The sequence below is a fragment of the Hyaena hyaena genome, unplaced genomic scaffold, assembly GCF_003009895.1.
Source record: "Hyaena hyaena isolate Hyena2069 unplaced genomic scaffold, ASM300989v1 scaffold_148, whole genome shotgun sequence".
In the NCBI taxonomy this organism is placed as follows: domain Eukaryota; kingdom Metazoa; phylum Chordata; class Mammalia; order Carnivora; family Hyaenidae; genus Hyaena; species Hyaena hyaena.
This window is the reverse complement of record NW_024080780.1, coordinates 383512-396107: the sequence shown is the minus strand read 5'-3', so window position 1 is coordinate 396107 and position 12596 is coordinate 383512. Positions and strand designations below refer to the sequence as shown.

The 12596-nt window shown below is 49.2% G+C and overlaps 1 protein-coding gene across 4 annotated transcripts in view; it reads right to left on the bottom strand.

Annotated features, from left to right (window-relative positions):
- Window positions 1-12596, bottom strand: part of TRIO (trio Rho guanine nucleotide exchange factor) — a 349937-nt gene that overhangs the window by 35338 nt on the left and 302003 nt on the right. For all 4 annotated transcript variants that reach the window (XR_005529593.1, XR_005529594.1, XM_039238832.1 and 1 more), the window contains exons 35-37: window positions 6482-6774; window positions 5048-5218; window positions 2450-2545 (exon numbers count right to left, since the gene is read on the bottom strand). Coding sequence is in view for 2 of the 4 variants with exons in the window: in XM_039238832.1 (XP_039094763.1) it covers window positions 2450-2545; window positions 5048-5218; window positions 6482-6774 (560 nt within the window). In the remaining 2 variants the exon portion in view is untranslated. The remainder of the gene's footprint in view (window positions 1-2449; window positions 2546-5047; window positions 5219-6481; window positions 6775-12596) is intronic.

Genomic DNA, 12596 nt, shown 5'->3' with positions numbered 1-12596 from the left:
GAAAGAACTTAGTTACAACCGGTAAAGTTCAATGCCTTAAAACTGAAAAGAAGGGATAAAGCAGTAAGAGCCGAACGAAACCACGTTGTAGAACTCCTCTGCACTTGAAGTCCACCTGAATTAATTAGAAATCCATCTCTGCCCACTTAAACTGGAATGCAGTTCCAGAACGATGGCTGGCAGGGTGACGAAGGGCTGCCTCACAGCACTGCATTGCTTGGGAAAACTCAATTACTGGACAAGAATCATTTTAATGATCGTAAAACTGAGGAGTATAAATGACTGCATTTAAAAATGGTTAAGGGTGTCTGAAAGCTCACTGAGTAGAATTTAAGTACCCTCTGTTTAGACCATCAATCAAGCTGTCTCAAAGAGACAGCCAGGATGTGGTTTAGCTCAGTTCAAACTGCAACGGTCCCAAGTTCTTGGCCAGTGGAGTCAAGTTCTTGGGTTATCCACCAAGTAGTAGGAATCTTCCTAACTTCCAAGCCTGTCATGTCACTTTCAGAACATGACTGCTTGGTCACTTTCAAAACATGACTGCCTGGGAAGAAATTCCAGTGATGGCAGAGTGAGACATTCTGAGTTTTTCTTGGTAGAATTCCCACTTGACTGAGTCAACTATAGTTTCATTAGTTTGAAAGTGTCCACAGGTGTGCCGAGGGTCAGTGGTCCCTGGAGACAGGTTGACAGTTTCTTTTGCAGCCTCTGATTAGAATGATCAGATGATTGAAAAAAAACAAAAGATCAGATGATTGATTAGAAGCTAAGGGTAGAAGAAATGGGAATGATATGTTACCCAGTTAATATCTGATGGAAGGAAGATAAATGTATAACTTTAAAAAGGATACTCTTTGATCTGGCAATTCTAATGTTGGAAATCTATCCTACAGATACAACCACACATGGGTGTTGACAGTTGTGCAAAACCGAAAACAATTTTCTACACACACATGTATTATTATTAGGAATTTGTTTAAATAAATTATAGTATAATGAGGCCTCTGCCCCTTACTGGCTAAGTGTTTAAACTCTGTGGCTTTAGTTTTTTCATCTGTAAAAAATGACAACAGTGTGTACTTACCTCATCGGACTCCCAATATGTTAATATATGCTCAGCACTTCGAACAGTGCTGGTTTAGATGAGCCCTCGGTAGATGATCACTGCATCTGTACAGTGGACTACGGTGGAGCTACTCCAAGGAATGAAGTCAATCTGTATGTACTGATGTGAGAAGATCCTCAAGATATACTAACTCTCAGGATCTTAAAAACTCCAGGAATCCACTTTGAAAGAAAGAGCAGGCACAAGCACCCAGTCCCCCTCACGCCCCTGCGTACATTTGCACCTGCAGAGAAAACGTCTGGTGGGAAATCTACCAAACTGATCACAGTGGTTACCTCTGGAAGATGGGCTGGCAGGAGAGGCTGGGGGCTCTCATTTTCAGAGAGGTGACTCTTAAAAGATGTCAAGTCATTTATGGGAGTCGTAGGATATTCTAACATAAATGCTGTTACCAGTAATGGTTTTTCCATCTCACAGGAGAACCGAAGAAACACAGAAACTAATCACTTTGAATCAGTTAGAAGCAATGCACACCTCTCTAACTTCAAGTCAGTATTGTGATTTTGGGGCTTTTATTAAACAAATCCATGTTGACCAATTGGAAATGCAGAGGTCACTCAGAAAATAAGGCCCTTACATGACGATGCAAGCTCTTCTCTCCTGTCCACTGTAAATCCAGAAGGAAGACCTCAGAGACAGCAAAAGCATTGTCAACCTATCTGTGGGTGTCACCGAGCCCGGGGACACCGTGGACGAGTGGAGCCGACCACGCTTGCTGCAGGGGTGTTAGCACCGCCATCAATGCGGGTGCAGGAGGGGTTAATCTTGGCTCCCAGGGGGCACCTCTAATCTCCTAGGGTGTCCTGCTGCATAGGAATGTCTGTTTGCCGAGAGGGTTCAGGCCGAGACAGAATCTATGCCAACAGTGTGACTCCTGCTGGGGCCCTGGGCCACATGGGATCCTGATTTCTGGAGGGGCGGACGCCAAAGGGGAGCCACGCCGTCAGTCTTGCTTATGTGACTGAGACTCTCCGCGTGTGACCCGCAGTGATGTAAGACACCAGCGTCAGGAGACCGCGCTCTGCATGCCCCCACTGGGAGAGGACGGATGCACCCTCCCCGTGCCACCTCCTCTCCGGCTGATCTGAATCTGTCCTTTCACAGTATACACCACAACTCCTGGTATAACACCTTCTCCGAGTTCCGGGCTCATTCAAGCCAATTAATTACTGAACCCGAGGGCGATGCTGAGGGGGCTCCAAACCTGCAGGTGGTCAGAAGGGAGGGTGGCTCTGGGGTCCCCATCTGTGTCACATGCCCCAAGCACATTCGGCAGCCCCGAGAGAGGTTCCCAAAGCTGAGACTTGCTCCCGGAAGCCTTACCATCTTGCTCTTCACAAGTTCTTCAATTGCACTCACGAGCTCAGCCGCGCTCGGTGTTTCGGAGCTGGTGGGGCGCACTAACAACCGGGAGGAGGCCTGTGGAAGGAGTTAAGAGAAAGAAGGGGGAGGGGAATGCCTCATGTTAGTCACTGCATGGACAGTAAATTTTCCTGCAAGCTCAAGCTCTTTTTCAAAGTAATTCCAGACAAAAAGACCACAAGTTTGTCTTTGTTTGCATTTATTTAAAGTCATCCTTTTAAATTTACAATATTCTGACAAGAAATATTAAATAAAACCTGTCTGGGGTACATGTGGAAAGCAGACAAAGTCTGTTTTTAATCCTCAGTCCTGTAACATCATAATGTTTTTCAAAGAGGTGACTGGTCATGGGGAGATTCTTACTAAAACTTTCGCAACTGCCAGCAAGGCTAGTGGCTAAGCAGAGAAAAAGTCCAGAATCTGATCAACGGAAGAACGAAAAGGCTTAAGGTTCTAACGAGTGAATCCTTAAATAACCAGGAAAACAAAAAAGGATACTAAAAATGGCTTTCTTGTGTTTACGGGGTTAAAAGAAAGAAACCGGGAAGAAAAGGGAAAGAGCCAGGGTGCACTGACCAGACAGGGAAGAGGGGGACAAGCTCACCATTTTCTGTGCCATCCATTTCCCCAATGATTAGTGCAGAGTACAGAAGATCTGTGGCCTCACAAGCTACCAGATGCCATTTACGGCTAGAATCAGGGTGTACAGGGGTTGACAATTAAGGAATTTCAGGGAGGGACTACTGAATTTGAGTTTCAGTAATTAGCAAACACGGTGTGTTTGCAGATTACTCGTGCCATCAATTAACTGGAGACCAAAAGAGGGGCATAATATGAACCTTGCTTCATATTAAGGACAGCGGAGAAGCATGCGACACAAGGCGAGCTGTCCTAACAATGTGTTTCTCACAGTAGACAGATACGGATTTATACATTCACAACGAGGCTTTTACATAATGTGGGTCCATATATGCGCTTTGCAAAACAAATGTCGGTTTGGTCTAACGAAATCTGGAATATGGGGTGAAGAAAATGAAGAAAAAAATTCAAATGGAGAGGTAAGGAAACTGAGCCAAAACAGACACAGAACACAAATCAACGTAATGCTGCAGTGAAAGTTTACAAAAAGAGAAAACAGAACAAAACAAAATATTAGTCACAAGGTAATATACTCGCTGGGAATATCACTACAGATTTTTGCAAATGAAGAACCGCTACGGACAGTGCCCATTGAGGTGACACAGTAACTAGCAAATGATTCTCGCTAACAGAGTACGTCGTGCAGCCCTCTCTCCAAGCAGAGAAAATGCTCTTCTTGGGGGAACAAGCCAACCGGGCCAGCCACCTCACTTTGGCTAACCATCAGATTTAAGAAATTTCAGCCCACTGCTTTAAAAGAAGAGATTGCTCAGAATGCCACAAAACGGTTTAGGAATTGTCTGAGAAACGACACGTTCCCCTTCCCTGCCAGGGCTGCTCTGTGCAGGGGGCGAAACCCCTCTGTCACCTCCCCTCAGCTCCCGCTGCACGTGGCCGGCACCTCAGATGCACCCAAACTCCAGACTCCACCCCAGGCCACATCCTTCGGCCGAGGCCCGCGGTGCCCTGACTGCACAGTCAGCGCCGCAAAGCGGGAGGCAGCTGCCTGCATCACGACTATGGCATGGCCTGCCTCGGCCTCACACCCGTTGGGTCGCTGGGCCAGGGCAGAGTCCTGGTCATAAAACACAGGCAATCCAGCAAATGACCGTGTTAACACGGAGGAGGGTGGCGGGGAAGGAAAACGAGGAAGAATGGGGGAAAATGATGAAAACATCTGTTTTATTCAGAAAACACAGTTACTGCCAAAAAGGAAAAAAATTTCCAGTAATGACTTCATAGCACAGTTTTCAACACCTGTCAGTTTTGGGGAGCACATGGGGGCCAGAGTGCAAGACGATGTGCAAGCCAGTTACCAGGTTTCCTTTTCGGTATTTAGAGCTCTATGCCTGGGATGCACAAAGCCGGTTTAGATTAGGTGAGAACTAACAAACAAACAAAATCCCAAGACTGGTGTGAGGTCTCCGCATACACCCAAAGAGGAGATTTTCATGGTTGTGACTGATTCCTTGAGCTTGACACCGCTCCCTGCCGCCCACGTGATCCCCAGCACTACCAGGAGGCCCGCTGCGGGAGGGACAGGGCAGCAGCACTCGTCGTCTGAAAGTAGGGCCCGTGCACAAAGACGCCTAGCAGAGAGAACGCGACGGCCTCGTGTTCGTTCAGGGCTGCGGTCACCAAGACTGCGTGAGAGCTCCCTGACCCTGTCTTAGGGACACTGGTCAGTACAGTAAAAGGAAAGGAGAGTTTAGAGGCAGCAGCTACTGAAGCATTACTAAAAATGCCATGAACCTACTTGTGCAAGTGCAAGTGGAGGAGAAACTATGCGCGCTGGCCCACTGCTCGTGCTAAGCTGACTTTGGTATTTATACTCGTGGAGTGAAAACAGGCTGCACGTTCACGGCCTTGGAGGCGCCCACTGCTGCCCTGAGGCAGGTGCGAGGTGGCGCGGGCCCCTACCTTGTCGTCCTGTGAATCCGGCTGCAGCAGGCTGTGCTGTTGGATGGCCATGGGCGGGGGGAGAGGCACGGCGTCGGCCCCCTCCTCTCCTTCCTCCTCCCCGCAGCTCTGCATGCCCGATGAGGAGGACTTGGAGAGTGTGCCACTGCTCAGGCCCTCGTTCCGGCCCCTCTGAAATCAAACCAGCCTCGTTATATTCTGCGCCCGACAGTCAACATCAGATCACAGAAAGGAGCCCCAAGGGGTTAACAGGGGGAAGTACGGACAGGGATGGAGGGGACAGAAATCAGGAGCAAGCTCTTTCCACCCCTGATGGGAACTGCTCATCCATTCCTGCAGACTGGCTACCTTGCTCGCAGACTTGGACTGGAGAAGGGACCCCGTGCGTGGTCTTCTGAAGGGACCACCGACATCGTCCATTAGGCTTTGAACGCATCCCCTCATCAACCCCCACCCCCACTCCCCGGGGACCAGTTCAAAAGTCTGAACCCTTAATAACTCTCATTCAGTTCCTCTGATCTACTTCCATTACATTTTGGGTAACTCGCTAGAACAAAATTCACTGAAATTATAATGGTATGACGACTAATACAATTCAAAATGTGCTGGAAGAATCTGAATTTAGTTTCACATCACTTTTACTCTGCTTTCACTTTTAGAAAAATTGTCAGTTTTATTTCTACTAAGAGGACACAGATGTAGAAAACAGACAGATGAGGACATAATAAACCATGTACTGCGGTGACAACCCAGGGCAGAGCATGCCGGGGAAAAAGCAGCAGAAACCCCATGTCTGCAAAGTAAATTAAACAATACAAATCTGATCCTTTCTGTCTGCCTTTTTCTGGTTCTGAGGGAGTCGAGTGGGGCTGGGGGGGCTGGGTCTCAGTTAAAAACCCTGAGGGCCCCTCACTGCCACCACCAGCCCCGCAGCCTAGCCTGAGGGTCACGAAGGGATTCTGTCCTTGAGGCATAACTCTGGACAAAAAGGAACTTGAAAAAAAATCCTGGCTGATCCACACGTTTATCTTTAACGACGTGGGAATGAGCCAGTGTTTGCTGGTCAGCAAAGTGAACTGGCCGGGTGTTTCTAGGGAGGGCGGATGTGAAGTGTGGGTCCAGGGTGCCCGCATTCCTCTAGCCGCTGCACGCCTAAGCTGGGGCGGCCGCCTGCACCTTCCGCAGCTTTAGTGGCACCTCCCAGCTCGTCTGTGGCAGCGGGACCAGGGACGGGGCGGGGGGTGAGGTTGAAATGGCTTGGGCCCACCTGTCCCCGCCGCGTCCAGTCTGCTAACAGAGGGTGGAATGAGCTGACGGTCGCAGGGACGTACGGGAAACGGAACCCAACGAGTGTGGTCACACGACAGGCAAGCATCGCCGCCCCCCCGCCCCCCCGCCCCTAGCTGACTCCAGGAGGAAGGCGGGGGCTCTGACCTCCTCCACTGTCTCGTCCTGCGGGGTGGCCGCGCTGTCATCCGAGTCCTTCTGCGAGCCAGCGTCGGCGCTCTTGCGGACCTCCCTGCTCTTCTTGTGCTTGTGCGCCAGCTTCTTCACATGCCCGTCGGCCTTGCCGCTGCTCAGCCGCCGGACTGGGCTTGTCAGCCACTTGCGCAGCGTGTTCCCCGGGCGCTTGGGGCCCGGGGAGCTCTGGGCGCCCATCATGTGGGGCTGCAGGGAGGCCACGGAGGCGGGCGGGCTGGCGTCGTTACTGGAGACGGACAGCGAGTCTGGAGGGCGAGAGAGACACAGCAGGTTGGACCTGGCGGCCTACGAACAGGTCCCGCCACCTTCCTGGTGGCGCCGGAGGCCACCTGCCGCCTGGAAATGCGGGAAGGGAAGGTCCACTCCCTCATGCACGCACCTGACAAAGCTCTACCGAACCCGAGTTATTCCCAGAGATGATTCTCCCCAGGACGTACCGTTCCCCCCAAACCCCAAGTCCCCAGCCCCTGAGGACCAGATCCCGCCATCACATACACTGAAGCTGTCGTCCTCACTTGAAATACCACAGGCGTCGGAAGACAGAATTTTAAAATCATGTTCATCCCCTTTCCTGATAAACAAAAGCTTTGAAAAAAGATTTTGAAGGAAACTAAGAACTAATCCTGATGCATAAAGACATTAGTTGGACTCATTACCAGTGAACAAAAAGCACAACTCTGTAAATAAATGTGGATGTGTATTCACACCCACATCAGAAAGGATCTGACCACGCCAGACTTTGGGACAAGTGATGCCCATCTAGACAGCTGTGTCAAGAGCGAAGTCAGCGGCTGGGAAAGGGGGAATGGTGGCTGGTTTACTGGGAGATCCAGCCTGGGGCCAGATCCCAGAGCTATGCAGGTGCGGGGTGTCCATGCTCTTGGCCTCGAAGTGACTTCTCATGTCGAAGTAAATACCAGCAGCAATTAATGAAAGCAGCCACACATTTTTAAAGGAAATGTAAGGGGAAGCCTTCCTCAAATAACGAAAAATGCTTTACAGAAAAAACACATCCAAGTGAATCTTCTCACTGGATCTCAAAAATTCAAGAGAGTCAACCCTGAATTGTTTTTTTAGGAAAAAAAAAAAAAGATCTAAAAAAAGTTTAGAAGAGAGTTGATTCACCAAATCCAAGCAGTTATGAGGCAGTACTTTACAAACCAAAACCCAGTGACCTTGGACACTGCCTGGCCCTTTCCTGAGCACCTGACCGGAGGGTGTGAGGGTAGTGAGATGGAGTAAAACGCTTTACGCTTTAAGAAATGGAATGAGGAGGAAGACCATTCACGATGCTTGTTATTTTCTTAAATCTTTTGAAGCCTTAAAAATATATTAAAATCATTCTTTGAGACAATCTATTCTATAGACACCTGTATTCACTTTGTTTACCTTGCTGGCACTGGAGACATTATGTGCTGCAGTTACAAAGCAGGAGACCTAATCCCTCCCGATCCTGTGATTATACGCCAGAGAGTCAACGGCAGTTTCCCACTCCTGCTCCAGACGCCTGGACGAGACGGCAGATCCCTGTCTAATTGCCATCTCATTCCTTCCCTGGCCCAAGCCTTGCACGGGTGGATGGTATAATCTTCCATAAACAGATGACACATTTCGAGCAGGGTCGCTCATTCTTAAAAATCTAGATTTTCTCAGAGCCAGACTTTGGCTCAGAAATAATCAATACAGTATTTAGTTGGCGAGTAAAAACCTTTCCCCCGTGTGTGTATGTGCACATAGATTTGTGCATCTATTTTCGTTTGTTTATAACTATTCGAAAATGAGAGTTACTACAATGTTTCCACAACTCTCCTTTTCCTCAGGGACCATCTCAAGAGGCAGGAGTGAATGAAAGCATTAAGCTGGCCACATGCACACATTAAGTATCTCCTAGAAACTTTCTCAGGCACCGATTTAGGGTAAAGGGCAAACAGGAAAACACAGCGCCTCGCCTCTGGAACCTACGTGTAGGGACAACAAGAAGGACAAAAGGAAGAGGGAGGTAAGGTAACCTACAAGCCAAATGACGATGTATTCAACTGCAGTTGTATGTTTTGTTTTTGTTTTTGTTTTTTTAAGCTCCAACTATTAGCAAGATAGTAGGCCAGCCACAGCAGGTGACACTTTTGACAGTCCTTTAGTGTGCTGGGGCTCCGAGCCAAGCCCTGTCCATGCCACTGGACAGAGATGAATAAAACTGTCCTTCACCCGTGGGATCTACCACGCAGGGCTTTCCAGGACCACATAACTATGAGGCCAGAACATGACTCCTGCTACATAAGTGAGTACAAATCCTGTTAGAGGCTGAGAAGAAGGGGAATCAAGTTGATAGATCCCAGAAGGTTTCTTTTTTTTTTTTTTTTTAATGTTTTATTTATTTCTAGGAGAGAGAGAGAGAGACAGCGTGAGGAGGGGAGGGTCAGAGAGAGAGGGAGTCACAGACTCTGAAACAGGCTCCAGGCTCTGAGCTGGCAGTCAGCACAGAGCCCGACGTGGGGCTCGAACCCACGAACCGCGAGACCATGACCTAAGCGAAAGTCGGGCGCTTAACCGACTAAGCCACCCAGGCGCCCCAGATCCCAGAAGGCTTCCTGAAGGAGGCATCGGAAATGCCCAGCCCTAGGAAGGAGAGCAAGCTGACTCACAGCCTGCACCTAAACGACTGTAGAGGTGGCACTTGGGTGGAGGCTACGAGATGTCCTGGGCTGGCCAACCCACCACAAGTGTCACTGACGGGGCCCACTGTGCCTTATGGGAATCCAGGGAGGCAGGAAAAAGACGGAGGCCCACTTACTTCAGTAAGTAGGGACTTCACATTCATAAGCAGAACACTCACACGGTCGGAGTAAAGGGTGCACTGGCTAAGCCAACAAATGAGCCTCACACGTGTTCTTGTGCCCACAAGTGAGGATTCGGGGCGGGGGGTGGGGGGGGCAAGGAGCAGTGCGGCCCGCAGCACCAACCCGTAGTGAGAAGGGGCGCGCACCGTTATCCCGGCTCAGTCTTTGTCCACCAAAGCCTGCGGGGCACCGAGGAGCGGGAGGGTGTGTCGCTGGGTGTGAGCGGTGGCGGGCAGCGGCTCGGGCAGCAGGCACGGGGCCCTCTCCCCAGTCAGCACATCGGCAGGTCTTTGCAGGCACGAGAGAGAGAGCTGCAGCCCATGATAAGGCCTCGTGGGCGGCGGCTGCCACTGCCCAGGGCTTTCTGGCCTTGCTCCGCCTCTCTGGGGGCTCAGCGGCAGAGGGCTTGGTTCGCTGCACTCTGGGAAAGAGGTTCAAGAGAGAGTTCCTCCTCACGTGGCAGGTCAAGCATTTATAAACATGGCCGTGGCCTAAATGTTCCATCGCAGACCCGGGAGGAGTGCAGAGCTACTCAAGGCCAGAGCTCGGCAGAGTTACAGATGAACTGCTGTTTCCCAGGGAAAAGCAGTTCTCTTCCTGTGCTGCACTTTATCAAATCACTTAATGACACTGTTGCACTTCCCTGGAATATTTAGGGCTTAGAGGAATCTGGCGGCCGTTACAAACTAAGGAGAAAGTTTTGTTGCATTGTAAGTAGAATTGTTTTCGTTGTTTTTAAGTAAGATCAATGCCCATCGTGGGGGGGGGGGGGAGCTGGAGCTCACGACCCCGATATCAAGAGCCTCATGCTCTGACAGAGCCAGGCTGGAGACCCTGTACAATTCTGTCAAATTTTAAATTTTCCCCTGAGAAAACAATTTCATTTCAGAAGTCTGAAAACGTAGAGGGAAAATCTCTTCACCTGCCTCCAAGATGAGCAGACACTCCGTCTACTGCGGGTCAGATATACTGGCCACAATTCTGTTGATTAGCAACTAAAAACCAACCAAACGGAAAGCAAACTCCTTCTCTTTCGACTTTGTCTCTAACAGTAATTCTCACTTCTTCATGCTACTTGATGGTCTTCGAGAAAACAACAAATTGTATTTCTTTTACACTATACAAGCTGCTTCTACCCAAATCAATGGGTTAAACACTCCATTTAAATGTTCCTCACTTGTCACATAGTACATAAATTGGGAATTTAAAAGCTTAAAAATCCTTTAAACTTAATATACTCATTAATAGAATGGAACCAAGTCCTGCTGTTTTGTTGTTGTTGTTGTTGTTGTTAACCGAAGAACAGACTTTGACCTCTAGACCAACTGCTTTGTTGCCATTTTAAACAGTGTGTCCTAATGGTACCTAGTGGGATGCACATGTCTAAGGTTACTGGGCACGAGCTAAGAGTAAATCACACAACCAACAGAGCTTTAGAGGGTCTCTCTTCTTGGGAAGATCTTAAATTACTGGTCTGCACAGAGGTGCCTTTCCTAGAAGAATTCCCGGTGGCTGTGATATGCCAAGTCTGAAGTGTCCTGCCCAGGTGTGAACACTGCTTGGCCAGGCCCCCTTCCACTAAAGCCTCACCTTTCTGCCAGATTACACTGTGGCTGGCTCAGGTCAATACCAAGAGTGATCATCAGCTGAAGGGCTATGCCCCCAGCTCTGCAGAACCATTTCATGATGGTACTTTCCCAGCTGGGTAACTGTCAAGACAGGAAGCCAGCCATGATTTTGGACTCCAGGGTTCACGTGGGTGGGTGCTGGGTCTGGTTTGCTTACAAGTACATGCCCAGCTGCTGGCAGGGTGTCTGGCACATCCTGGGAGCTTTGTATGTATGTGGATAAATGACAAATGGGTGAGGGAGGGAGTCGATTACCAGCTACAGGCTACCGCCTCGGCTCATCATGCCACCTGATCACTTAGGCTGACCAGGGTAAATGCTACCGTCCTGACTTGGTGCTGGATCCCCATCAGTTCTGAGATGAGCTACAAGTACCATCTACTTTTAGTCAAATTCATGAGTTTGTCAACCACTTACTTGCAAGATGGTAATTCAGAGTAGACTGAGGCTATTCGTGTAATGATCTGCCCTACGTGGGGCTTTCTTGTAAGGCAGAGCCAGGCCCAGGAGCCCGTGGTGAGGGCGGTGTGCACGTGAACCACACACATCATGTATGGTGGGGGCCAGGGGACCGAACTGAACTGAGACATATGGCAGAAACTAACCTGTCACTCAAAGAAATGGTTTTTGTTCCTCTTTCCCATCTTCAACTACTGTTTCTTGCCTTTCCCTCGATTCCTAACTTCTTGGAAGTAAAAAAGACTCAGCCCCCAGTACCACTGCTTTTTCACCCCATCCCCCACCTTCCTGCCTCCAAGAACGGCTGCAGTCACATCATGTCTTGTTTGCAGATGTGCGTTCTTTGAGCTTGGGGAAAATCCACCGATTCAAGGTCCAGATGGAGGATCAGTTACATGTGGCAAAAGGAACCCTGGGCTTGTCAAAGGTCCGAGTCTGAGCCTGGTTCTCTCACTCAATAGCCATAACTCCACACTGACATTCTGGCATCTGGACCTCCTCATCTCACAGGGCTATCATTGGACTACAGGAAATAATGGGATGAATGGGCTTTACAAACTGTAAAGTGCTATCTCCAAATGTAGGAGGGCTGAGGTGACCTTCTTCAGGACCCCTTGGTGGTACATGACTTACTGCCATATCGTATACACGCAACTGTGAGCACCCGGAAAATGGAGACTTGGGCTAATCATCCTGGCAATCACAAACCTAACATGGTGACCAGGACACCCTCAAAATCACTTCGAGATGGATGGACGAAGCAAGCCAGATTGGTTAGTTCATTTTCTTTCCATTCAACAACTTGGCCCTTATTAAGAAGAAAAAGTAAACTGCAGCATGAAGAGATACTATCGGCACATCACAGTCTTTTAAAAAGACACTCAAGTGCACACAAAAGAAAGCCATCTGAAATCTGCCTGAAACCCCAGGAGAGGAGATCGGGCTGATCCTCTTATTTCAAGGGGGAAACCAAGCCCACATTGATGGCTTCTTTGCTCAAGTCAGAGTTCACCCAAAGTCCACGCTACATTTCTTCTTAAAAAGAGGAAAAAAAGCTCGAGAAAGGAGGGAAAGCAGGAGTCCTGACCCTCGGTCCCTTGCAGGAAGGAGCCTTACTGTGCGAATACACACAGCACTGAGACT